The sequence below is a fragment of the Neopsephotus bourkii genome, unplaced genomic scaffold (assembly GCF_033783945.1).
Source record: "Neopsephotus bourkii isolate Nb327-2 ecotype Australia unplaced genomic scaffold, CSIRO-AGI_Nbou_v1 NB_257, whole genome shotgun sequence".
In the NCBI taxonomy this organism is placed as follows: domain Eukaryota; kingdom Metazoa; phylum Chordata; class Aves; order Psittaciformes; family Psittacidae; genus Neopsephotus; species Neopsephotus bourkii.
Window position 1 is genome coordinate 909,155 of NW_026900766.1, and position 26,548 is coordinate 935,702.

At 39.7% G+C, this 26,548-nt stretch overlaps 1 protein-coding gene across 12 annotated transcripts in view; it reads right to left on the reverse strand.

Annotated features, from left to right (window-relative positions):
* ADAM22 (ADAM metallopeptidase domain 22) overlaps positions 1-26,548 on the reverse strand; it is a 131,743-nt gene that overhangs the window by 57,856 nt on the left and 47,339 nt on the right. For all 12 annotated transcript variants that reach the window (XM_061346081.1, XM_061346080.1, XM_061346079.1 and 9 more), the window contains exons 4-5: positions 16,465-16,531; positions 2,012-2,094 (exon numbers count right to left, since the gene is read on the reverse strand). In XM_061346081.1, coding sequence (XP_061202065.1) covers positions 2,012-2,094; positions 16,465-16,531 — 150 coding nt within the window. The remainder of the gene's footprint in view (positions 1-2,011; positions 2,095-16,464; positions 16,532-26,548) is intronic.

Below are 26,548 nucleotides of genomic sequence, written 5' to 3' on the forward strand. Positions count from 1 at the left end.
ACTCATAGGAAACCGTGGTTACTGCAGATCCTCCAGAAAACAAAACATCAATGCAAACAAAATGGCTTGCTCAGAGTTAAGGTTGCAGAGATAAATTTTTCATTTGCAAAGTCATTAAGAAGAGAAAAAAATTCGTTATTTTAAGTATTCTGACAGCCAGTCATCTGTTTAATTTAACTTAAAAAAGGAACAACATAGATATTATCAACAGAAAAACTCATATGATTAAAAAAACACAACACTTTCTCACATGTATGAAAAATCCTGCTGTTATAGCCATGATTGGGAGGTACTAATAAGAATGGAGATTAGCATGAACTTTGGGAATATGAAGCTTGCTATTCTATTGAAGGCATCTGTTCAGTCTTAGGCACTTCCTAAAATTCATGAAAGCAAAGTTTCTGCCCTGCAGATCTTATTAGAAGATAGCTCTCCTCAGCTTCCTTTATTCCAGCAAGATGCAACAAACTGTGGTTGGAGCTAAGAAGCTCTGGTTGTTGATCTGAGTTTCTAGTAATTACTTAGCATATAAAATCAGCTGTGGAGGACCTAGGTGTAATGATGAAAATGCACTGTCATAAAGCTTGAATTTAATACAGCTCAGCAAAACATCACTTTCTTACACTGTATGAAGGGAGAGCTGAATTATACGAGTAAAAACAAAAGCATCTTTCATCACTTAACTGTGTTAGAAGGGATCAATATGAATATCAGGCAATTTAAGAACACAAAGCAGCAGGAGGGTCAGTCTTAAGAACAAGCCCACAAAAGGAGGGACGGGAAAGGACATATGCAGGCTCTCCTTTCTTTCTGCTTTTCTTTTTCTCTTTGGAGTTAGCAGGGGCCAAGACCTAATAGATCACTGCTAATGGAAGCCATGCGGTGGCTCAGGATGCATTAGGATGCTAGTATTTTTAGACTCACTGTCCGTACTGAAACTGGGCTCAGGTTTCTTGAGCTGTTCAACTTTGATCGTAACAGCTGTAAATCAGCCTAGTGCAAGGATGACAAGTCTTCTGCATGCATTCTCCCCCTTTCTAACAAATAAAATACAAATAGAAAAGAAAGACACTACTTAAATAAGTGTACTTACATGGCTGATACCAAAGCTACAGAATAGCTGACAGACAATAAGCTGAAGAAGATTTTTACCAGCTAAGATCTGCTTCCTCACAAAAAGGCAAAGCTCAGGTAATGTCCACACAGGCTTGCTTGCTTCATGACTTTTTAAGCTGATCTCAGTGTCAAAACCTCCAAGATCCCATAATTCCCAGATTCAACAGACAATGAAGTTACTTGGTTGCTCTGAAAACCTGCCTAGCATCTTTCAATAGTGCCAAAAATAGGCAGGTCCAAAAGCTGTACAATCAACACACAGCTTCAGGTAACTTTCAGATGACAGATGATTTAGTTACATTATTAGTAAAATTATGTACTTAAGAAAAAATATTGCACAATTTTATGTCCTTTTTTACAGATTTTCCAATATTTTACTGTGCCAAAGTATTATCCCATGCACACAGCTTAAGGACAGCAATTCTGTGAAGAAAATGGGTAGGACAAGAGAAACTCAAAACAGACATTTTCATTTGTAAAGAGTAGATAAAAACCATAAAATACATCATTATAGCAACAAGGAAAGAGCATACTTTCCATGGTTCTGGTCAATACTGGCAGTGGGTTTTATTCTTGTAGAATAGGACGTTTTTAGTTATATTTACTCTTCTATCTCTATAACAAATGATCTTAAAACAATACCTGGCCACTACCCTATGTCTTCAGTAAAAAAGAAAATAAAGGAACTTTTGTGCTCTGTCAGTGAATCCTGAAAGCAGGGTAAGAAGCCTTTTGCAAGTTTCAAACTAAACACAGTTTTCTGAAGATTGTAGAGTATTTAATAATGGTGAAAAACTAGTAGGAAAGAAAACAGCACTTATTTTACTATAAACAGCTTTATTTTGCTTAAAAGGCTAATAAGCTAAGGGCAGTAAAAACAAAACAGCAGACTTACTGTAATCCATGGCATGTTGACAAGGCAACAAATGATACAGGATTTCCTCGAATTTCTCCCTGATAATAGCAATGTTCTCCTCCCTGAAATTGGAAATCGAGACTGTAAATCCACAGGACGTCGCACAGTACCACACTTCATCCTGTCAAACACTGGGAATTTTTTCATAAATACACTGCCAAGCCACTGGCATGGCACCTAGAATTGACCCATTCACAAGGGTGTTTATCCCATCTCCTTTTAGCCATGGTTTGCTACCTAGATAAACATAATTATTTTGACTCTCTACACCAAATGAAGATATGGTTAGTGTGAAATCCCTGGAATCCTGGGACTGGTTTCAGAGACAAATAACTCCAGAAGTGTCATCTTTCTTCAATGAATAGGAAAAGAGTGGGAATTAGGGGGCTTAGGCTCAATAACTGGTCTGCACCAGGTTACATTGGACAAGATGAACTCTGCTCTGAGAGGAAGGCAATTTTCTACATCTGAGGAGAAAGGTATGCTTATCAAACAACAATACTTGATTAAAAAGGAGAACAAATCTGAAGTGCTCACTAGTGCTCCAAAACTAATGGGAACTTTAAGTATAACCAAACAGTAAAGGAATACAATTAAAATTAATATTTGCCTCTTCTCTTCTGCAAATAAAATACACACCTCTCAAGTAAAATCCAACAGACCTTATTTAAAAAATCACCCCCTTAGTTTCACAGAAGCCACACAGATAGCAAAGCAAGTCCTACTGCACATACACCGATGTATTCAGTATTGTGCACAATGTCAATATCTGTATGCAAAATTAGAAAAACAACTCAAACATGCCTTAAATTCACACTGCCACTCTAGACTGCAGAAGAACTTACCTATTAGAGCCTTTCCAAATTCACCCATGCCATATTACTGCACTACTGTTGGTTAAAGGACTATAAGAAGATTGACAGTGCTTTATTTTTCTAATAGCAACACTTGACAATTTCTATTCCCTATCAGTAAATGTACAAATAACCCACTGAGCCTAGCATGCCCAGACATGTGAATATTTATGTCCATTTACTGCAGGGAGAGAAAGGCATTGCAATTACTGCTTTTTCAGTAGCCAGCAGTCACTTACATGATGCATAGCACAGTGATTTTAGATATCTGACATTAAAAGCTCTTGGATTTTTCTTTTCAAATATGAAAAAAAAAAAATCAAGATCAGGCAAAAGGCAAGAAAACACACAGAATATGTTGGTAGCTCTGTGCTTTTTCCTGTTCCATTTTCTACAAGGCATGCAAACTATTTTTTTAAAGCAACTATGAAGTATGGGTGCCTTTGTTTTGAGATGCTCTCCATAAGAGCACAGAAGCCTGTTTGTCAGAGCACAGTTGCTCACAGGGAAAGAGACATCTCAACCTGGTCAGTAGAAATCATCTGTTCCTCCTCCAAATCTTCTCTGGAGCTTTCATACATGCTGTTCTGCTGTTGGACCCAAAGCACTCAATGCAGCCCATGACCAGCAACTGCAGCACTACAGAAAAATGCAACACATCCAACAGACTCTGGGTCTGACACTATTTGTCAGGCTTGTTGCTTCACTCTGCAAGGAGAATCCTAGTGGCATATCTTCTGTTAAAAGCATTATACTTGTTTTTTTCCCTTCAATTTCTTTCAGTCTCACTATTTCATCATTTCCACATACCACTTCTTCCTTCCACTTGCTGCAGTGACAGCAGCCACCTCCACTGCCTATTCACCTCCACATCTCTTTTTCTGTGGATCTGGTACAGAAACAGGATCCCTCCCCCAAACTGACCTGCAGAGTGATCATCATGCCACCCACCAGGGCACCTCTCTAATGAGATGTTTGCAGGAAAACACTACCAGTGCCAGGCAGGTAATGCTCAACAGGCTGCGCTGATGTTTATCTGGCTCACATCCAAGAGAAGCTCCAGGGCTGACCCTCCATACCAGGCTGCAACAAGGTGCCTGGCAGAAGACATATGATCTATCACCCTCGGACCAGCACTTCTCAGGAGCACTCAGCTATTGGGACTCAGGTGGAGCACAAGTGAAAAGGAAATGGTTTGAGTTTCTGCTTTGAACTCACATGCATTTTTGCCACCAACATTCTCAGTTATGTGGGATTTTAGACAGGCTACATCTTACTTTGTTTTATCTGAAACCGTGGCTCATTTTCACTCTTTTATTCTTTTTAAAACCTACTTACTTCCTAGATCTTAGTTAATTTAAGCTCTCTTCATTTGAGATTTTCTTTCTTTCAGTCTGTAGCATGTCCCCCACTATAGGATCACAGTACTGCTTAAGTCTTTCAGGTCTTCCAGCAATATATGCAATATAACACTCCAGCAAGCTAATAACAAATCTAACAATCAAACTATATTGATAAGCTAAAACCTCTTGAATAATAAAATACTCTATAAACAAAACTCTTGCAGTAGTATTCCTGTAAAAGACAGAACTGGAGTAAGCACATGAATATGGGAATAATATTGAAAAGACTATCAGTAGGGAGTTGTACAGAGTTCTATCTGTGGAAGGAATTTGGAGTAAATATACAGATTAGTTTGTTCTCATAAAATGTAGCTAATATGTATCAGAAGTAGAATTTCAGGCTCCATTAGTTTGCTAAAACATGTCTTTGTAACCAGAAGCAACATTTTTTCATACTAAGAATCCAAGTCTGTAGCTCAAAAAGTGTGCTTTGATCTTCTTAATGAGAATCAAATAAATGCCCTGTGATAGTACCTCCAAATTAATTTATTCCATAATAATAAATCCATGAACAAATTTTTCTGCACACAGATCTAGAAAAGAAATCCACAGAAATACAGATCTAAATTCTAGCCTAGGCAGCTAAATTCTGGCCTAGGAAAAACACAGACACACAAATTCTATTCCACTTAATCAAATCAATTGAACACTTTGATCTACTGAAGTTCATGGTAATTTTGGTGGAGACAGAAATAGAACTCTGATCTTCTCCGTCTCAGGGACCTACAGAATGTTTATTTCTATGTGCTAACATCCAGGGGTATTTTGTACACACAGACTTAAGTTCATGTCAACATCATGTAAGCCACCTCAAATCAATTAATAAAATTTAAGGTGTTTAAATGAAAATAGCTTTTTTTCAAGTACTTGATGGTACCTGAAAATTGGTGTGTTGAGTTGTTTCTGAATAGAACTCTTTAGTGTAAGAAATCCTGCTCTCAGAATACTCCTAAATGAAGTTCTGAGGACTCTTCTAACCTCAGCAAGGAGGTAAGAGGTGATGAAGTGAAACCAGATGGCACCAACATGAATGGCTCTAGGAAGAGTGATTGCTTATCACTCTTAAACAGTGTTTCAAAGTGAATAAAACACACCAGTAACAAGTGGCACATGGTGGGGAGGGTGAAAATTTTATCTTGTACCTTTGGGAAACTTCTATCTTGTATCTTTGGGAAACTCATTTTCAAAAGTTCACAAAACCTGTGAAAACAGAAGCATTTAAAGCTGCGAAGTATGGGACTGGTTCTGTACAGGGTCAGGACAAATGGTCAACATTTCTTTAGAGTACATGTAATTTTGGACAAGAAATTTACTGTCACTGCCTCCCTGTAGTGCTGAGGCTGAAATCCTCTTGGTTTTGACATCTAATAAAGCTCCTATACAGCAGGTGCTGTAATAAAATACACCGTGCTACAGGAAGACTCAGAGTATATGGGAGATCTAAGACCATCAGAAGAATAAACATAATCATCACATCTATCTTCTTTTACTCTGCTCTTGGAAACACTCACTGAAGGACCGCTATTGACTCTCTTCCCTATTGCTATCTGTAGCAGTGAGACAGGAGCTGGAAAAAAAAAAAAAAATCTTCACTTTTTCTTGAAAATATTCTGGTGGCATATGAAAATGAAGACTTCCCACAAGAGCTGAAATTAGCACCATTGCCAACAACAGTTCAGTCGAGATCATCAAGGGTATTTTGTGAAGAGCTATTGGCTTCCTGTAGCTATTAGAACCCCTCTCCACTCTCTCAAAAACAGGCAGTAATTGCCCACCTCAGCAAATCAAACTTCCACACTGGTCTTTGTCAGCTACCAGAGAATGGTTTAGTGTTAAGATGAAGAGAAAGCAAGACTGCTCTTCCAACATATGCCAGCCATTACCAGCACATTTACCCCTTTCTGTTCTAAAACTGAACCTGGCCAGTGTAGAGCCTGGGAGCAAATTAGGCTGAAGATCATCTCCTATGTGACAATGTCTATGACACAGGCCTGCAGCACATGCACCACACACTCACCCCATATCCAAAGGCAATCAAATGCTAAAGCAGAGAGAAGTTCAACATTTTTGCCTTCACAAGGCACACAGCCACAGTTCACACCGTGGTTAGCACAATGCCAGGCAAATTTTCTGCCAGTGCACATGACACGTAGTTGATGTTTCTTCAGTTCAGTAAATTCTGCTTCCTCCATGAAACCTCTCACCTTTACAGTGACTTCCACGAGCAATGCAGAATATACGATGTTTAATCAGAAGTCTATTGATTCAGGGAGCTAAAAATGTACTAACAAGCTACCAAAAAATATAAAAATCAGAATGACTCCAGGGTCAATTAGAATAAATGAATCATTACGATAACGGTCACTTTATGACTCAACCTTCAACTTATGCTTAAATTGGGTAATTATAGCAAAATCCTGAATGAGGGGTATATCTTGCCCTGTGATCTGCTACAGCTCCTCACCAATGAGCAAGCAACCCCTTTTGCCTATGCCAGTCCAAGTTTTCCTGCAGCATGTCTGAATAGATAGTTTGACAAAGATACTAAAAAAGGTGAAGGCAGAGATTTACCAACGCAAGTAAAATCTGTCCCCATTTCTATCTTTTAGGATAGTTTGTCCCTGCCCAGAGGAGCACCAGCTGCTGCGTAAACACAAAAAGAGACAAAACCCACATTAACTGATATTTACAATGAAGGGGGAAATAAGTAAAACAAAAGAGCAGCTACTACAGTCAGCGATGGCGGTGGTTCACTTTTCTCTGCAGTCTCAGTGAAGAAACTGCTGACCATACACTGACAGTGTTTGTTATTCACCTCAGAGACACTTTGACCTTCCCAGGGGAGACAAATTAAGGATGCATGTTCATCTGCTTTCAAATAACACCCGACATCAGATCTTCAAGTAAGCAATTTTCTGCAATTAGGAGAGGTGCTGGCCATCAAAACTCATGATACACTCAGGCACTGACCCTAAAATTAATAACTTCCTTCTTCCAGCAGCTACATATTCCTATTTTAACACTCATTAATCCAGAGGAAAGGAGATTGCTGGTCTAGTTCAGATCCTAGTAACACAGCTCCCTCTTTTTTTGCAGCAGAAAGCTCCCAAAAGGCCAGCTAATCACCACACCACCATTATGTGAAGTGCCATATAACGATTAGCTTTTTAAAGAGCTACCCATTGTGGGGTCACTAGTTTGAAAACTGCTTCCTGAGTAATCACTTAGATCTATTTACAAATTATTGATGCTTGCACAAGTTTTGACTCAAGGATAATAACTAAGGCTGCATGAGAAAGAGGAACAGGAAAAGAAAATGCACGCCCTCTTGCTGACTTCTACAGCAGAAAACAACAGAGAAAATGCATGGGTTTCTACTTGTAAGTAGAAAAGTTGAAACGGCACTTTAAGTTTTATAACTGAATCAAGAGAAAATCTCTTTTAATTGACATGTGCTTCAGCAAAGGCAGGGGCCCAGCTGGCAGGACCATGCTGTCCTCAGCAGAACCCTGGGCTCAGCCCTTACACAGTTCATAACAACTCCAAGGATCCTCGCATCACCTCTTTGCAGAGTAGGTCTCTGGACTTGGCTACGGTGTACTGTAGACTCCTGACAGCCAACTGCTTTGAATATGTGAATGGTTCCCTCCCGTTGTAGGAGGACAGCTATACTTATTCATAAAACCTGGAGCCAATGTGCTGTAGTGACATTAGGTTATAACACTATTTCAGATTCTGAAATCACAAATATGGATTCCAAAATTAGGATAAAGCATCACAGCTTCTAAGGCTTCTCCACAAAATGCCCATGTTTGAAGGCTGTTTGCAACACTTAAAAAACATAGACACACGTTTACGTGACAGGATCCTGCACATAGGCAACTCGCTCCAGCAGCCATCAGTGACTCATGGTAGGTGCTTTCAGCAGATGGCAGTGCTATCAGCCCAGCTCCCTGGTTCGGAGGCCAAACCAGGCTTGTGTTTACTGCCATGTAGCTATGAGAGAAGATGCTCTACGAATGTAGCTGCAGGGTGTGGACAGAGAGCTCACGCCAGCACAATGCCATCTGGTCTAGGAGCTGCCTTGGCATCTGCTTGGGAAACAGCCTCTTCACTTGCCTTACCTTGGTGTTCGGGAAAATTATTTTAATTATCAGCTGCCACATAAAGATGAAGCAGAGGAGAACAGGGCTGGTTACCACTTTTGCCTACTCTGTTGTCTTTAATTCGGCTCTTGTAGAAATGCCTAGAATCATAGAATCATAGAATAGTTAGGGTTGGAAAGGACCTTAAGATCATCAAGTTCCAACACCCCTGCCATGGGCAGGGACACCTCGCTCTAAACCATATTACCCAAGGCCTTGTCCAACCTGGCCTTGAACACTGCCAGGGATGGAGCATTCACAACCTTCCTGGCCAACCTATTGCAGTGCCTCACCACCCTAACAGGAAAGAATTTCCTCCTTATATCCAATCTAAACTTCCCCTGTTTAAGTTTTAACTCATTACCCCTTGTCCTATCACTACAGTCCCTAATGAAGAGTCCCTCCCCAGCATCCCTATAGGCCCCCTTCAGATACTGGAAGGCTGCTATGAGGTCTCCATGTCTCTGAGTCATGGCAGACAAGTAATTTTAATGACAGTCATTTTGTCCCATTCCTGCATGCCTGTATGTAGGCAAAAGGGAGCAAACATTTTAAGGGACTATATGAAAATTTATTATAATCTACCTATACTAATCTGTCACATCAGTTCATCAGCCTACTCTGAGTCTGAAGCCAAGTTATAAGCACATGATGTACAAGATTACTATAAACACAACACAGAAGATGAGATGTTGGAACACACCTACAGGGATACCAATCAGTCAGAAGATAAAGTTCTGAGTAAAATGCAGAAATATACTAATTAGATTTCCTCCCTGGCTCATTATCTCTGAATGACAGAAACTTCTGTTTAAGTGAGAATTCACAGAGCTTGAGACTGTGTCAGAAACATTAACCTACTGTATATAACACAGTGCCAGTTCAGAATCTGTAGGGAACAACAGATGTGTCTAGGCAAAGCTATTTAGAGAAGTCAAGACCAAGTCAGTAAAGACACCTAGCTAAGTCTTGCATGGAAGCACTCTTTCAGAGGTTCAGCAGCTTTAGTTTGATTAGCTTAATTCACCCCCAAAGGGATTATGTCAAACCCTAAAATACACTTTCATTTTTTAATAAGAACATCTACAAAGTCATTTCATGTTCTTTAACGCTATAGCAGTAGTTAATTTCTCTTAGCCATACTTTGTCCTTTAAGGGTATGAGTTTACAGAACACTTGGTTGATGCCACTCTCTGCCTATATATGCTGTATGCGGTACCTCATGGGAAATAACTCATGAGGTGCACAAAGTCTGGTATGACTTTTTTGCAACTTCAAGCACTGGACTCAGTCTTCCCTCTGGGGCAAGTGAAAACCACAGCAGGGAAGAAGGGACTCATGATGGTCACAAAGGCACCTGACTTCTCCCTTCAGCAGAACCAGGACTTCATTACTGGGGCCCACATCCACAATGGGATGTAGGTTTTAAGCTCTGGATGGCTTCCACTTTCTGACAATTTTTCTCCCCTCCATGACCAGCTAAAACCACTGGCTTTCTTTTTTTATGTCACGAAGAAAAGGACGACAAGATAATTAAACCTGTAAGATCCTCCATGAGTCACAATCTCAGAGTCATAATACGGTAGTATATTAAAAAACACAGCCTGGGATGGACTCGTAATACTGAAAACTGCCACTTTCAATTTCCTGCTTCTCAGAAGCAGGATGTATGCAAAAAGTAAGCTAGCAACAACAGGAACATAAAAAACATATAAAAAAATGTTAATGCAAATGTACATTAGAAATGTCAGCTTGTAGGACCACTGGGTCATGCAAATACATTATATATGATGTCTGATTATCTTGCCCTGGTACCCCACAGAGGACACTGTATTTTACTAAACCCCAAGGGGATTGTCTTCATAACTAATACAAAGCTAAAATAGGAAAGTGAGATATTTCTCAATGCCTATAAACTCAATGCAGCAGCATAACATTGCTGAAATAAAAGATGTCCAGAGTAATTGAAAACACACAGAAATTTCAGGTTTTTTTCACCTCTTCTTCAAGACACATACAGCAACACTAATTCTAGCTAAAGTCTATGGAAAGTAATCTGACCAGTATACTCTGGGACCACAGTTTCTACCAGGTATATGCCATAGAGTTATTCCCTGCTCTGCTACTACACTCTTATCATCTTCTTCTTGGACTTTGACTTTATGAACTCCCACCATACAGCAAAATGCCTATAATTAGTCACTAAGTGAAAGAAGTTGTCACTTGTTATATCCAATTTCAGCCCATTTTTATTTACTCCACTGGTCAAAGATAGCTACTTCTCCACCTTCTTCTGTACACTGTAATGCTTCCCAGTTTTGCACTGCTAGCAAATTTTATTAAAATACTTTTTTTTTTTTACCTAAACCATTAATGAAAATATTTGATGAGAGCAGTCTGAAGATCAACCTTGCAGGAATTCCCTGCTAAACTGTGTCAGCTTCACACATTCCCTGTCAGCTCTTCTTCAGATAGTTTATTGCTATCACTAAAAAGTAGATTACGGCCTAGATTTATTAATACTATGCCATGAGGCAAGCAGGGCTATGTTGAGGGAATAGGGAAGAGGAGCTCTGATGACATTACGGGAGCCCTTCTTCAAAAATCTCCTCTCAAACAAGCAAGAGAGCAATTTTTCTGGTACTAACAACATCTCCAGTCTCTGGACACAGCTGAAAACACCCTGCCAGAAACAGGAATACATAATTCCTGCATTATTTATTATTTGTTCCTTTCATTTTCTTTCCTTCCCCAGGGGCTCATCACCAGATTGTGCAAGCTGTGGGTACATGCACACACAGCTTCCCCACCAGCCCCAGGCTCTAGGCTCCCAGGGCAGAGACTGTGCTCCCCTCCCATTCCCTCCCACCAGCCAAACTGGCGCTCCAGTTTTCAGGAAGAAAATGTAATCCTTCCCAGGAAAGGCTGTTTAGCATACAGGCTTTTCTGGCATGCTGAAATAACTTCCTCTTTGATTACAAAACAGCGAGTTAACAAATGCTAAAGGAAAATTAAGAGATTCTTCTATGGAGCTCAGACATTGAAAGACCTTAACACTGTAAGATACTGGTGGAAGCACCTTGCTGTAAGACTGGAAACATACCAATCGATTAAAATGACCTCCTCATTGGCTCAGTGTTTATTCTGGCTGCACAGCTAATACTGTACTCATAATCAGTTCATACCTGTGGTGATAGAGTCAAATGTTGGGATACTACTGAGGATAAGGTCTTATCAAACACAGGCACTAAGATGTGCAATACAGAGACGTTGACATCAGTCACAGGCAGACTCCCTGAGCAGATCAGTTTTGAAAGAGTTTAACAGATAAAGCAATACCCATCATATTGAGGCTACTTCTATATTATTTTCCTGAAAAAGGACATTTAAAGAGCCTTTCAAATACACGGCATACATAAGCTGAGATTTTAGTCACAGCAAGCCAATGAAGAATAATAATTTTCCCCTCTTGCACACAGGCATTAGTATACCCGTAAGCTACAGCAGCAGGCATTTTGTGAATGCTACCAGCCAACCCTCATGTAAAAGGAAATAATGACTATTTCTGTAAACTAAGGGCTCTGCTTTTCTGTGCAGCATTAAAATGAATTTACCTCACAATACTCATCCCCCAAACAGCAATGATGGCACCTCTGCTAGAGCCACTGAAGAGCACTAGGCCACAATGGGGCACTCCAGCTCGAGGGGATGACCACAGGTGGTTTGAAGAAAGGCACTGAGCACTGTACTGCTTCCATCCACTGCTGCACAGGCAGAGGCCGAACATCGCATGGACACAGAGCCACAAGGCAATCTCAACCCACAAGGCAAGACTGGCAAAAGCTTCTCCGTCAACACCACAGTGGAGGAAAACAGTACTTAGTATTTAATATTATTCCATTTATGTTGTTTGATGCTATCATGACCGTAAGCATGCTGTGAAATAGAAGCAAAAAGCAATATTCTTTCATGCTGTAAGCATAAAATAACATGGCTATTTTGTACCCCTTATACACATACTGTGTTTATACCACCGCACTGAAGAATATTAGGTCTATGAAATATAATTCGTTCTAGTTATATTTAAACATGCCATCAAAAATTCATGGCATATTTCTACCTCAACTCTACCTGTTCGAGTTCTCTGGGATCTGAACTATTTTCATTGCTTAATTTTTTTCAGAAAGCCATTTTCTAAGAACTCATAGACTTGTTCAACGTTTTTGAGGAATACAGGCAGAAACATTTATTTCTACACTCTCCAAAGAGGAAAACTTAAACATTTTGTATGAGACATTGTCACTGAATAGATATCAGTTATTCCTTCTGAGGGAGAAGGATCCAGCAATGTGAATTACTCAGCACCATAGCTGGGTTTTGCCTTTTATCTTACTGACAGCATCAGTGACAGAATGATAGCCCCCCCAAAAAGAGAGATAGATAAAAGGACACAGATATACTGCAGCAACATTAAGTATACACAAGTTGAGTATTTATGTGCTGTGAGCATAGGATGATCTGGACTGACACAATCAGGAAAAGGCAATGCATGAAGGGTTTTTCTTATTAATTGATTATTCTGTTTGCTACCAGAGGGAATTCAGGCCAATACTGCTGCTTTCCTAGCAGTTACATCTAAAGTAAAGGAGGTGGGAGACACGAAAGTAATTCAAAAATCCCCCCCCCGGCAGGGGGGTTAGAACTAGATGATCTTAAGGTCCTTCCCAATCCAAACCATTCTATGATTCTATGATCTACCTCCTTTTGTTTTTCTTAAGCATTGCACATTGATGCTGGTTTAATAAGAATTGCACATTGCACATTGATGCTGGCCTCTCTTCTGCAGCTGCTAAATGCCAGCATCTTGCAAAAACGTGTGTAACATTCCACTTTCCCAACAGTCCGATGTATTAACAAATTATGCAGCAATCAAATCTAATTCAGCTTTCTTTATAATAGAAAGGTGTGTTACAATTGAGGACTCTCCTCCCCATAAAAAATCCTTTGCTCCTTCAAAGTTGCATTTTTAATGATGTGAACGTTTCTCCCTTTCCCTTCCCCCATCTCCTGTCTGAAGCATCCTAAGTAATGGCAGAAGATCCATACGTACTTTACAGCACAGGAAGTTGGGGGGGGGGGGGAAGGGGGGTTGGAGAGGAGGAGGAGTGGCAAAAGTAGTTATCAACACATCGCACACAAGCAGCCAAGGCAGGTATCTACTTCCCAGACACATTCATGCCTGTAACATTCCCAAACTGCTGAATGCACATACATACAGCTGCCTTCTCACAGTGATTCAAAGCTCCTGCCTTCTCCCATATTGCTGATGGCACAACAGCAGCACTGACGGTTTCCATGTTTATGCAGTATTTCTGCACCAAGAAATACAAGAGGGAAATATATATGTATTTTAAAGAAACACGTCTCCTCTTATTGCTAAGAGGACCAAGAACAGAGGAGGCCCTTTTGCTGTATGAACAGGCTTGCTCAAAGCCGGCAGCTGGCAGTGGATGGCAGATGGACATTTTCTTTCAGTCACTGTTTCTCCCACCAAGGCAGCAAGAGAGATGTTGCCAGGCCGCCTCTGTTTCAGCCTACAGCCAAAGACAAATCGCAGAGAGGTGGGTGAAGAGCAGTGCATCGAAGCAACTGATAGAAACCTGGCTCCTTTCTGAAATACCTCTTCTCCTGCTTCTGCTTACGAATATGCTGCATAGCACAGTGCATATTTTCTGATTTATTTATAAGTTGCACCCTTTTACTAGCTATTTTTAAATAAGTATCTAAGCAATCTGCACAATCCCTAAAATCTAGTACAATAATTACACGTATTGTAAGTACCAATTTAAAGTTGGTGTTACCAGTTATGGTAAACAATTCCAACAGAAATTGAAGGCACTAAATCACCATAATGAAAAATTCTTGTATTGGCAGTAGGATTTTCGAAACATTTGATATAAACCAGAGTTCAACTTCTCAAATACAAAACAGATACTGCTGGGCTTTGCAGAAATTATTTGATGGACGAACAGAGCTCTCCAGGGCACTTACAGGTGCTCTGAAAAATACTGTCTGGACAGAGGGAAGCAGATTTAGTTTTAAACATCTACTGGCACTGAAATTAACCTCACTCAGTGCCTGGCACCAAAATATACTCAGCAGCCTGCACGCTTCCAAAATCCTTTTGATATATGAACTTTTCTGACAATGACTGTGGCAAACGGGCTCTTACGGACATTTTGTCACATCAGCTATTTCCCTCTCCTCCAATCCCAGACACGTGGATGCAGCAAAACAAGCAAGAAATATACATCCCCCTTCCTGGCACACTTCCGTAGGTCTGCTGCCTGTCGAACTCCTGAAGCAGTGGGTGAGGAAGGGGTAGAAAAGCACCCTTGCACACCCTGGCCATTCCCGATCCCCTGCCCATGGGTGTGCAAGTGCAGGGGAGCATGGAGAGGGAAACATACCACCCAGCAGTAATGCCCCTTCTTTGCAGTGCAACCCTGTGACCCTTTCACTCCCAGTTCAGTTCATCTCAAACATCAAAGTCAACATAGCAATGATGGTTCTCTACTTAAAGCATACTTGGGAGTACTAAGCAAGGCAATGACAGCCATTCCTGAAGGTATACCACAGCAAACTGAAGGGGAAATAATCTCTGGAACCCTGAAGACTGAGAGATGTTTACCCAGAAAACATTTTATGACCCTTCCTCTAAAGGTCTCAATCCACCCTTTTTTTCCCCCTGCAATTAAACAGTACTTACATGACATGAGCCACTGATTTCAAACATTTCCTTGCTTGATTAAGGCTTATGCATCAGAAACTGATTTGTTCTAAGTCAGTGATGGGGCTCAGACAGATTAACTTAGCTAACTTTCATATATACCTTGACACAGACAAATGTATTGTTTTGGTCTTATTAATATCAGCTATTATCTTTAGTTTTGCTTTGACTCATATTCTGAATCTGAGTCAAGACTTCTTGACTGCAGAGTATGACTGACTGAGAAATTAGTCTTTACAATATAATGGAACATGGTATGTGTTTGCCTCAGTCTGATAATGTGTGCAGACTATTATCAGAGAGTAGAAAGAAAGCAGATTTCAAGTTTGCAAATGCTAGAAAGGGATAAACCAAAGGAAGCAGGTATCCTCAGCTACTCAGTGGCTACAGGATTTCCACTTTCACATTGCAGATATTAATACATTTGTTTCAGGGTATTCAGGTGATCTCAGATTTAGTAAAAGACTTTGAAAGTATTTTCAGTAAAATTTAAACTTTTAACAGAATGTGACCTGATTGATAGCCATATTTAAAGAGTTTCCATTACACACAGCATATATTGCATTTATGCACCTTTTAGGTCGCCTACAGTTTTTATACCCATAATTGGTTTTTTTGCGCAGTGATTTTATTCTTGACATCTTCAAAATATTATCCTAACAAACAGAGGGTCCTCAGGGAAATTCTCTCATGTTGCATGCAAGTTAAAACACCTCTGCAAAGGCAGTAGGACATTTCACAGAAGACAACTGCAACAGGATCTTGTAGCCATCACACCAACAAATACACAGAAAAAGAAACCCAGAATTTAAGACGGTGACTAGACATTTGGAAATCTTATACAATAAATTTTACTGGTCTCAAACTTACAAAGAAGCTCCTTAAAAACAACAAACTTGGGGTTAAGTACAATGAGGAAATACTAGCTACCAAACCATAAAGATTTTCTTTAACGGGCATCAGAAGTAAATGAAGTTTACTAGTGAAAAGGACTACCATACATACACTTTTCATGGATAGCATTTTGATATAAACATTAATGTACTGAATTTGCCAATAAAGTGGTTTTCTTCTTATAGAAAAAAATGAAAAGTTAGAAGACATGAAACTTGTTTGCCTTGGAAGAGTGATACAAATGACCTGAAAACTCAGTTCTCCTTACAAGAAAACAGGTGAGTTTGTATTAGCATCAAAAGCAAACCAAATTTAAAAATCAAAGCATAAAAGAGGAAATTCTTACTTTCACTTCCACTGTCTTCCCACCTTGCTCGATATGCCTCTCAAGATATTCAGAAGACAGCAGGTCACTGCAAGAAGAAAAAAAGAACCATGAGCCTCGCGCATGTCTTCTTGTACTCCCTCTCAACAAGCACTGATTAAACATTTACATTTGAAAAGGGCAAAACCTGCAGGATACTTTTCCTAAAATGTCCATAAAAATCACTGAAACAACCACCTCCAACGGAGTCACACAGTCCATGGGATACATTCATTTTAATACCAGAAGGCAGAACAAGAAAAACTGAGGGGGGGCTCCTTCACAGAACGTTCAAAACCAGCCAGTGATAACAATTTTAAGTCAGAAGACTTTTGTATTTGTAGGTAAAAGCAGTACATAAGTTAGGTGAATTTTAAAGAAAGAAAACAGCATAAAGATGTTTAAACATTTGAAGTCACTTCTGCAGTAGGCTGTATCTGAGGTAAAATGGCAGCTGCCTTTGGCAAACTTCTAAGGACACAACGGCACACAAGATCATGAAATGACCTTGTAGTAGCAATAAGGTGAAATCAGTATCACACTAAATGGGCAGACAGAGCCATCAGCCACAGGAGCTGCACCACACCATAAGCTCACAGCCAGCTCCACCCAGTGTAGGCAGGCGGCAGGTGCCATGCTGTCCTTGGGCAGCCAGGGCAGCCATCCATCAGCAGCCAACCCTTACACCCACTTTCCCTGGCAGCACTGTGGCTTCAGCACAGGAAAATGCCCTGGGTGACAGCAAACCCAGACTCAAAAGTACACAAGGCTTTGGAACAAACATTGAAGAGAAGAAACAATCAGACCTGAGGCAAATTTATATAAGTTAAATGCACACAGCATTTATTATGACACTTCAATGCTAAACCAGTCAAATCCTCTCACACCCAAGTTATTGTCTAGGAAAGTACACCATCTACATCAGAAATTTCACTAAACATTTTCAAAGATTTCAAAATTTTACCATTTATTTCATACATCTGTGTAAAGATTTGATATTGTCTGACCCAAAAGGCAATCAAACTGGAAAAGATGAAGAACTGGTAAAGAAAACATGACAACAGTCACGTTGACTGATGGGACAAGAGGCAGCGAGCACAAAACTTTCTCAGCACAAAAGGCAAACTTGAATCTTTATCCTTCAAACACCCAGGCTAGAAGCAAGCTGAACAGCTATGGGAGGGCAGGGAAGCAGAGTGGACTCAGGGCAGCAGCTGCTTGGTTTTGGAGCATTGCCCTGGCTACACAGGCAGCAAGGCCATGGACTGTTTTGCTCACATAGACACTGGTGACAGCCTACAGCAGGACAAGGTTGGTAGTGTGGGTCCTTCCATATCGGCCCTACAAACTGGCAGGTTGGTATTTGCATTAATAACCCAGGCACAAACCCCAGGAGTACTCTAATAAAATGTACTGAAAATGCCAAGTTGGAAAGCATGGGGAATAAAGACAAAGATTGAAAAAATTCCCACACAAAAGAACTGGATGATCTTCACGACTGGGTATTAGAAAAAGGATCAAATTCAATTGTACAAAGACCAAATATATGCACTTAAGGGCTGGAGGGAGTTTCTACTGTGTTGTTTTGGAGGGCCTAATTTAAGAAGAAGAAAGACATGACTGCACTTGTTTCTGGCAAAACGATTTGCCAGATCAATAGGGTGCCTTCCTGAAAAACACAGCTGTCATCCCAGAATACATCAAAGAAGATGTATTTCCAGTCAAACTGAGGTAAGATTAATTCCATTGTCCAAATGAGACCTCTTTTCAAATGCTGAGGACAGGTACTGGACAGTTTTGCTTAGAAAATTCAATTACCTGGAAGCACAGAGAGACTCCCAAGGTAACCAGGGAATGGAAAACTCCTAAAATCTAGCAAAAAATTGCAATGTAAGGGGATCTGAATGCACCGCAATTTATACATCAAGATGTAAACTAGCTAATTAGGCTATAAAATATGCTGGCAGAACATCAAATGTACACGGACAATGAGTCAATACATGTTGAAAGAAAGACTTTGTACCTGAGTGTAAGTGACAGAGGCAACAAAAAGAGGGATGCTAATAAATTTCTGAATAGGAGCATCCATGGGAAACCTGTCTATAGAAGTGGGGTCCCCTCAGCCACAGTGAATTCACAACTGGTTGTTGATGAAAGCAAGTCTCAGTGCCCCCTCAGCAGCAAGTGTTAAACCTACCTGTGTCAGCACAAACACTCACCAAAATACTCTCAGTGTCAGAACTAACACTCACTAAAATACTTTTCGTGTCAGCACTGGCACTCATCAAAGTACATTTGGAAGGGTGCAACAAAACCCATGGTTTTGCTGCATTAGGTAATTGAAGTCCCTTGTGAAGAGGTATGATAAGCTCCAGAGCTGATGCAACGGAAGGAAATTACCTGAGCAGCTGCCATTTGCTGCTTTGCATATCAGCCTGCAAGAGGAGCACCTAAAAGAGATGTTGTTGTTTGACTTACTGATTACAATTAACTCCTCTTAGAAGTTAGTATTAAATATTCAGAGCACTCATTCACCTGGGGGAAGCTCAAAGACTTCTATAAGGTTTGTATGCTTTTTCCAGATACATAAATTTAGACAGATGCTCTCTTAAAATGTGTTTAGTTTAGCTTGCTGAAGTTAGATATATAGTTTCTCGGCATTCACTACACTTTCTTCCCAGCAAAAGTCTATGCTTCCATAAATTTACTAAAGCCACCTCTATAGCTTAGGGTTCTAATTTTACTCATGACTGTTTCTGGGAGACTCCTTGTCTGATGGCCACAAAGGGTTTTACATAAAGGAAGATGCAAGTGATTATAAAAAGTATAGAGTACAAAAGACAGAGATCAAACAGAATTACTTAGAACTTACAGTTGTATTTGGAGAAATGACAAGGAGAAGCACAGGGTCTTCTTACATGAGCCTGACAAAATTGTTGCTATTGTCATTTTTTAAAAAGATACTACTGTTTTTATGTTTTATGTTTTTATGTTCTGGAAGATCATACACTGAGTTCTCAGAGATCTGGAAATTGGGCCTGGCATGAGAAAACAAACAGATTGATCATTCTCTGCTTTGTACAATGAAAGAACTAAGAGATGACAAATAGACTTTTTCTGGCACAGCTCCTGGTTAAGAGTGTGGAACCTCTTGCCACAGGAAAGAATAGATGCTGGAGATCTGTAGTGGTTCAAGCTGGGAATGGACAAGTTAAGGGACATAACTGAGGGCTGCCAAATGAACCCTCAGTTATCATACCTGACTCAAAGTTCTGGAGTCCTGGAAAAGGACTCTGGGGAAGCCTCATACATTCTTGTTCTGCTCTTCTCCCTCAGCATCTGCCTCGGGCCACTGTGACAGGACAGGGTAGGTGCCTCCGTTCCCAAATTAAGCCTGGCTGGAAGGGAAACATCATGGGGTCACCAGCCTGCACAGCTTTTGGGAATCAAGTCCAGAGCTTGCAAACAAATTTAAACACATTTTTTAAAGCCTACCCTAAGTAGCATGGCAGGCAGGATACCTCTGGGAATACTTTATCGTAGAAAACCCTACAAATTATGTCATATTATGCTTTATTGTTATTATTATGACTCACTGCACAGAAAATATCATAAAAAAACACAGCAGTCTTGCAGATCCAATAATGCAATCAGTGCTATTATAAACTAAACTACAAACTAACAATTACATACAGTCCTGGAAACTGAAGTCACCTCATAAATAATGTTTTGTCTTCAGTAACAGTGAAGCACATAACTGTGTAATTTTAACAAAAGTCATTACTTTAAAACAAAAAAGTTGTAGTGAAACATTATAAAAATTATTTAAGCAAGATAAGACACTGAGCAAACAGCATTAAAATGATACACATTTCAATGTAAATCATCCAACTTTTTCCTATCGTATAGATGAAATAGAAATAATTTAGCTTGCCTGCCAATCTATCCTAAAAGCCATCTTTGACAGTTTCAATAGTAGTTTTGGCATTAAGCATAAAGAAAACCTTCATGTGAAAAAAAAAAAAAAAACAAACAAAAAAACCCCCATGAAAAATACCTTAGAAACACAAGGGATGTAGAAAATAACAGTGAAAAAACATCTATGCTATAAAAGACAATACCGCAGAGTGAGATTTTCCGAAACATTCATTGAGGCATTGATACTAATTCTTTGAAAAGGCATGACAAAAACCTGCATATGTTAAGGCCTAAAAATAAGTCATTTCACAGGGAAGATGCACATGTGATCTGTGGCTTTTACAAGGAAAAACAGCTATGCTAATAATAGCAATTCTCTTCTCAGAGGTCTGTTATTTTAAATATACGCAAATTAAGTAGTGGTTTTGTTTACAGCAGCATTGGGTTTTGGAGCATTACGTTAAGTCATAACCACATGAGTCCATCCCATACAGACCCAATAGCATAAGGGCCAGAAGAACGAAATGAGCAAGCTCCTCTCTGCTTTTCCAACTCCCCCAAATAATCATACCAGTAGAATGCAAGAGGAGGCGGCTGTGGGAATTTTCTTACAGAAGAGAGCCCAACTAAGAAAATTAGATCCTTATCCAAGATCATGCATATATACGCACTTAAATTCTAGCTTGAATTAATTTTAGCATTTGAGGATGAGATTTACCAAACCAAAGCTGGGATTGGGAACCAAGGAAAATAGATGAGCTTTGGCAACAGATGGGCTCCCCAGCAGAAACAGGCTGCTCCAAGAAGCAAATGGGGAGAGAAATAAGGTGTCAAGAGAAAAGAGGACAGGGCAGGCCAAGTGCTTAAAGAACGGGAAAGAAAAAAAAACAGGAGATTATAAAGCACTTCAACTTGGAAGAACTAAAAAAGAGACCATTAAAGATTTTTAAAAAGGGAACAGGTTTGCATTTGAGTATGAAATGGATAACAAACTGGGAATTATCCCTGGAAATGTAATAGAAACTTTCGTTTTCAAGAAGAAAAGGAAAATGCCTATCACTAGCATCTGAATAAAAATTAACTCTCCCGATTTAAGAGACAGGAAAGATGGAATGCCTAAAAGTTATGGAAGAAAAAGAGCAGAAATTATAGGGGCCTCTTTAGAGGACAAAGCAAGACTTATAAACTTAAGAAAGGTGGAAATAAAGGGAGTTCATCAGCATAGTAATAAAATGCATCTTTGCTGGCATATCAGTGTTACAAATGAGAGAAATGTCTGGCTTCAGAATATCTGAGAATGTTGCTGGGTCTTCCTGGACACCGAGGGAATTCTTTATCATTTCATCTGTCTGTTTAGCCCTATTTTTGTCTCCACAACTCTCCAATATGTACACCTGAAATTTCAGATCAAATATGATGCAAGACAAGGACATCAAATGAGAGATCTGAGCTGAGATGCATTACTTAAAAGGAAGACACAAGCTTTAGCTGAAATCAGCAGAAAGGCCTGGATGGGTTGAATGCCAGCAGGAAATTGTCAACAGACATATGGAGGCATTTAAGAGAAAAAGACAGAACAGTTCAGGGAAATGATATGAGGAAGATGCCATATCAGCTGCACAATTAATGCTAACATACATTGCAGGAACAAGCTGTAATAAGGGGGCTTCCTGCAATACCATGCTTCAGAGGGCTGCAGTAAAAGGAATGGGCACTGTTCAGGTACCAAGCACGTAAAGATGAAGTGAAAGATTCTTCCCAGTGGGGTATGTCCTCTACCAAGTAACCTGGCAAGGTCTGAATTATAACTCAAGCATGTAAGGGAAAGTTATCCCCCTCAAGAGAAGAGAAAAGGGAGGAAATCATATTCACATTGGAGATTGTTGTAGAAGATGGGAAACTACCAGCATGTTGCTTTGAGAAAAGTGCTGAAAGACTCGTTAACAGAAATAATATATATGGAAGGAGTAACTAGGGGAGGTAATTTTTTAGAACAGCTCATCTTGCACACCAGGGAAGAGAAGGTAAGCTGGTTATTATCACAAAACAAGGACCATGAAAGTGGAAAAACTGGATGAGAGGGAATAGAAGGGATTATTGAATTTGCCAGTCAGTAACAGTACAAAGGAGAATTAGGATTACCTCACATTACACTATGGTCCTAAAACATTTTCAGTATCGGCCATGAGCTAACTAAAAAATACAGCAAGATAAACTAAAAAGAAGCCACTAAGCTGGGAGATTTCTTTAACTGACTAGCTAGGACATTTTAATTCTCCTTTATCCTTATGCTGACCCTAACACCTTCTCTCTGCTCATACATGATCTTTCTTTGCATTTCAGGGGGGATTAGCTATCTCCGTGCACCACAAATCTATCTGCTTTAATAGCTACAGCTCTAAAACTTTCATCCCCTCCTTGCCCTCAGAAGAATTGCTGAAGTTCTTTTTATGTGGATAGTTAATTTAACAACTGTAGATGTTAAATTAGCCGAATGAAGTAATCAATCAGAATTAGGTAGCTACTCTGAGATATCGCAGCAATTTTCACAGTGCCTACTTAGAGGAAGCAAAAAGTAACTGAGAAAAACAGTCAGTTCTTGTCTGCACAAATTGAAGCTTCTCTCCTTTTTAAAACATTCTTATTGTGCTTTTCTGTTCTTGTTGCTGCTAATATGAAGGGGAGAAAGGAGAAAGCAATTTTGTAATATTTCTCCTCCTGCCAACTATTAAAGACTTTCTCCAAAAAGATTAGGGACTTACAAATGGGTTGAGTCCTTGCTTATACACAAGCGCTGAGTGGTACCTAATCTCAGTCCTCCACTGGAGCTTAATTTCACGTTTCAGTAACAGTCAACTCTACACACCTTGAATCCCTGATTAAGTTTCTCCCAAATACCAACATCTGCTCAATTTTTCCCTCCCCAGGACTTTTCTCTTGGATCCCTAATGCCATCTGACCTGAAAATGTGCTTAGTCCCTTTACCCCTTAATAGCTAATTTGCCTTCAGGACATGATAGTAACTGCCCTGCATCCTATTGCAGACACCAAACTGCAGAACAACTCTGCAGCCCTGTGAGGGCCCCCTCTTCTAGCATTGGAGATCAGTTCTTACTTTTCCGTCTTACAGACAGCATGTGTTTGATTTACTGGACTAGCTTTATTTCTTGATGGGAAAAGGTTTAAGCAGGTTGAAGACATTCCTGTTTAGTTTCACTACATTTCCACTATGCACATGGTTCCTACCACTAGTATAAAAAAAGGAGAGAGGACAAAATGAAAGCTGCAAGGAAAACCTGTAAAGCAACAGAGGTGTGGCCATATCCTGATGCTGGACATGCCTTGTGCAAGTGAACTGTACCTGAAGTACATCCAGCTCTCACTGCCAGAAGGCATTTTGTGGTGCCACGGTTCACCTACACCACAGACTTTTTAGCCCATCCTTTTCAACCTTTGCAATTCAGTCTGATCTCCTCTACCTAAATGACCATATCAGCAATTTTATGAGAAATAACTGAAAAACGTGGCACATCATGATCAACAAATACTGCTTGTATTTTTCCTCTGGAAAAATATTAAGTTTATATTTAAGTTCTGCAGCTAGAGAGATGCAAACTAATCATTTACTGACTCATATCACCACACATATCACTATGCTTTAATGAAATCTGAATATAGCTTCCTACCCCAACAAAGCAAGAGCAAAACAAACCTAAAGCAGCTCTGAAAGCACAATTTCAGATTCTATTTTTATTGCAACTCAAATATAACCAAATTATTCTTAATATTTCTCACACTGATAAATTTATCTTATTTAGTTTATTAAAATTGGTAGATAAAAAATATACAGTGATATACAGTGCATTAAAAAAATAAATCATGTATTTCATAACATTTTGCAGTACAAGCACTACAAAGGGCTCATAGTCAATACAGCAGTTAATTCATCTTGCTCGTGATTGAGGAAAGATGATTACAGTCTTCTCTTCCAAAGAGGGAGATCTAATCTACTGCCCTAACAAGGAATCTCTACCCCTACACACAGGGATTCTTTCCAGTATCCAGGGGGAGACACAGCTACTCAAGATGCCATAATGATAAACTAGAGACTTTAAGAAGCCTAAAGAATAAATGGCAGTTTTTAGAATCACAGAATCATAGAATAGTTAGGGTTGGAAAGGACCTTACGATCATCAAGTTCCAAACCCCCTGCATTGGGCAGGGACACCTCTCACTAAAGGATATCACCCAAGGCTCTGTCCAACCTGGCCTTGAACACCGCCAGGGATGGAGCATTCACAACTTTCCTGGCAATACTCTTGCCAGACAAAAATAAGTTAGTCCACTTACTCTGCTCTAGTTTTCCTTACAGTACTAATGGCACCACAAGTGTCAATAAAACCTCACTGTGCTTTTGCTAATGAATAATTTACACCAGTATAACTTCAGGCAATTGCTTCTTTCTTTTTTTTTCCCTAAAGGAATTTCAGAAGGAATCCTATGAAAATGAGCACATATTTTTAGATCATGTTCATACCACTACTACAAAGCAGTTACCTCAATGCCATGATTCATATGCTTGTTGCTTTAAAATCAGGATAAACATCGCTAATTTTAGTATTTGAGAACATGGTAAATTAATAATAAAAGGAAAAGGCAAGCACACAAGAGGCACAGGCTACACATTTTCCTGCACAAATCTACTAGCATGGTCTAATCTTAGGTTTTAATATGCTTCTTCATACAGTCAAGCTGTTTTATATTATATGAAAAATCACTTCCCATGTAAACTCACTTGTGATTTCAAGCACATTCCAACCCACCTCTTTATACCTATTGTTTACTGTCCACAAATACTATATTAATAGAGAAAAACTGCAAACTTAAATGCTTGTTATAAAATATCAGTCATCTCAAAATGGCCCCAACATGACTTTATGCTGTTAAATACAAGCACGTATATTTTGTACAAGATATACGTATCATTTAGTCAATGATCATTACTGAATATTTTTGGTTTTTTTTCAAGATTTTGGTTTTTTTTCAAGATTTGCCCTCAAATTCTAGTTACTGTATACATCATCTTGCCCTGAAGCAAATATACAAGTTATTCCTGTACCAACGGGCATTTCTGTGATGGTCTCTCAAAAGTATTTGCAAAACAGAAATACTGAGTCCTCCACACACTGGTCCTCAGGAAAGCAGGTGATAGCATTTTACTTGCTACTAGAAAACTTTAAAGTATGTTTGCTTTGGGTGCTTAGTTTGAAACTTCACAGAGCCACGTGATATTGTAGAAATACAATATCTTTTTTATCATAACACATTTCAGATGTGCCCTGCCCTGTGTTCCAGTTAGAACAACTCAGGAGCTCTTGGAGCCTTCAGAGCTGATCCAAAGTGTCCTGCTCACAGGGTGCTCGAGGAACAATGATCAGCCACTAGAGCAAATGCTGAAGGTACCACTTCGGGAGATGCTTGTCCAAAGACAAGTAAGAAATCCAAAGGGACCAGGCACTGCCACTTGCTTTGCACATGCACACTTGCCAACCAAGTAATAGATAAACCGGGACTGTCCAGCAAACCACCTCATTGCTAGCACAACCTTGCTTCACTCCCAGACTACCTTACTTCAGCAACAATAGCATTTATTTACACAAATAAAAAAACTTAAGCTGAATAAAATAGGAATACAAAGGGAGCAAATTAAGCTGTGTCCCAGCTCCTGCCTGTTTCATCATCTCCTTTCAAACACCTCATCAACATATCCACCTCCTCTGTCCTCAGGTCTCCTCTTCCTGGTCATATTCCTACTTTTCTATTCCCCAGCTCATCCCCAGCTCATCACCCCTTCTTACCAACAAGCATTTCCACGCTGCTGCTTCCTGCTTCTGCATGATGCCATGAAAGACCAGCAAAGGAGTCAGTATCTCTTCAAGATTACATTTACAGTTTGACACTAAGTACATCCATCCTAAAATATGCATCCTTAATGACAGCAAAGCTTTCCCCGACTGTGCTGTCATGTCTTTTATAAGCACTTAGGATGATCACCCCCTTACACTCCTGGTTACCTGCTGTTAGAAACTGAATTTTATTCTCAAATTTGAAGTGTTGCTCATGCCACAAGAATTTTCATATAATTAAA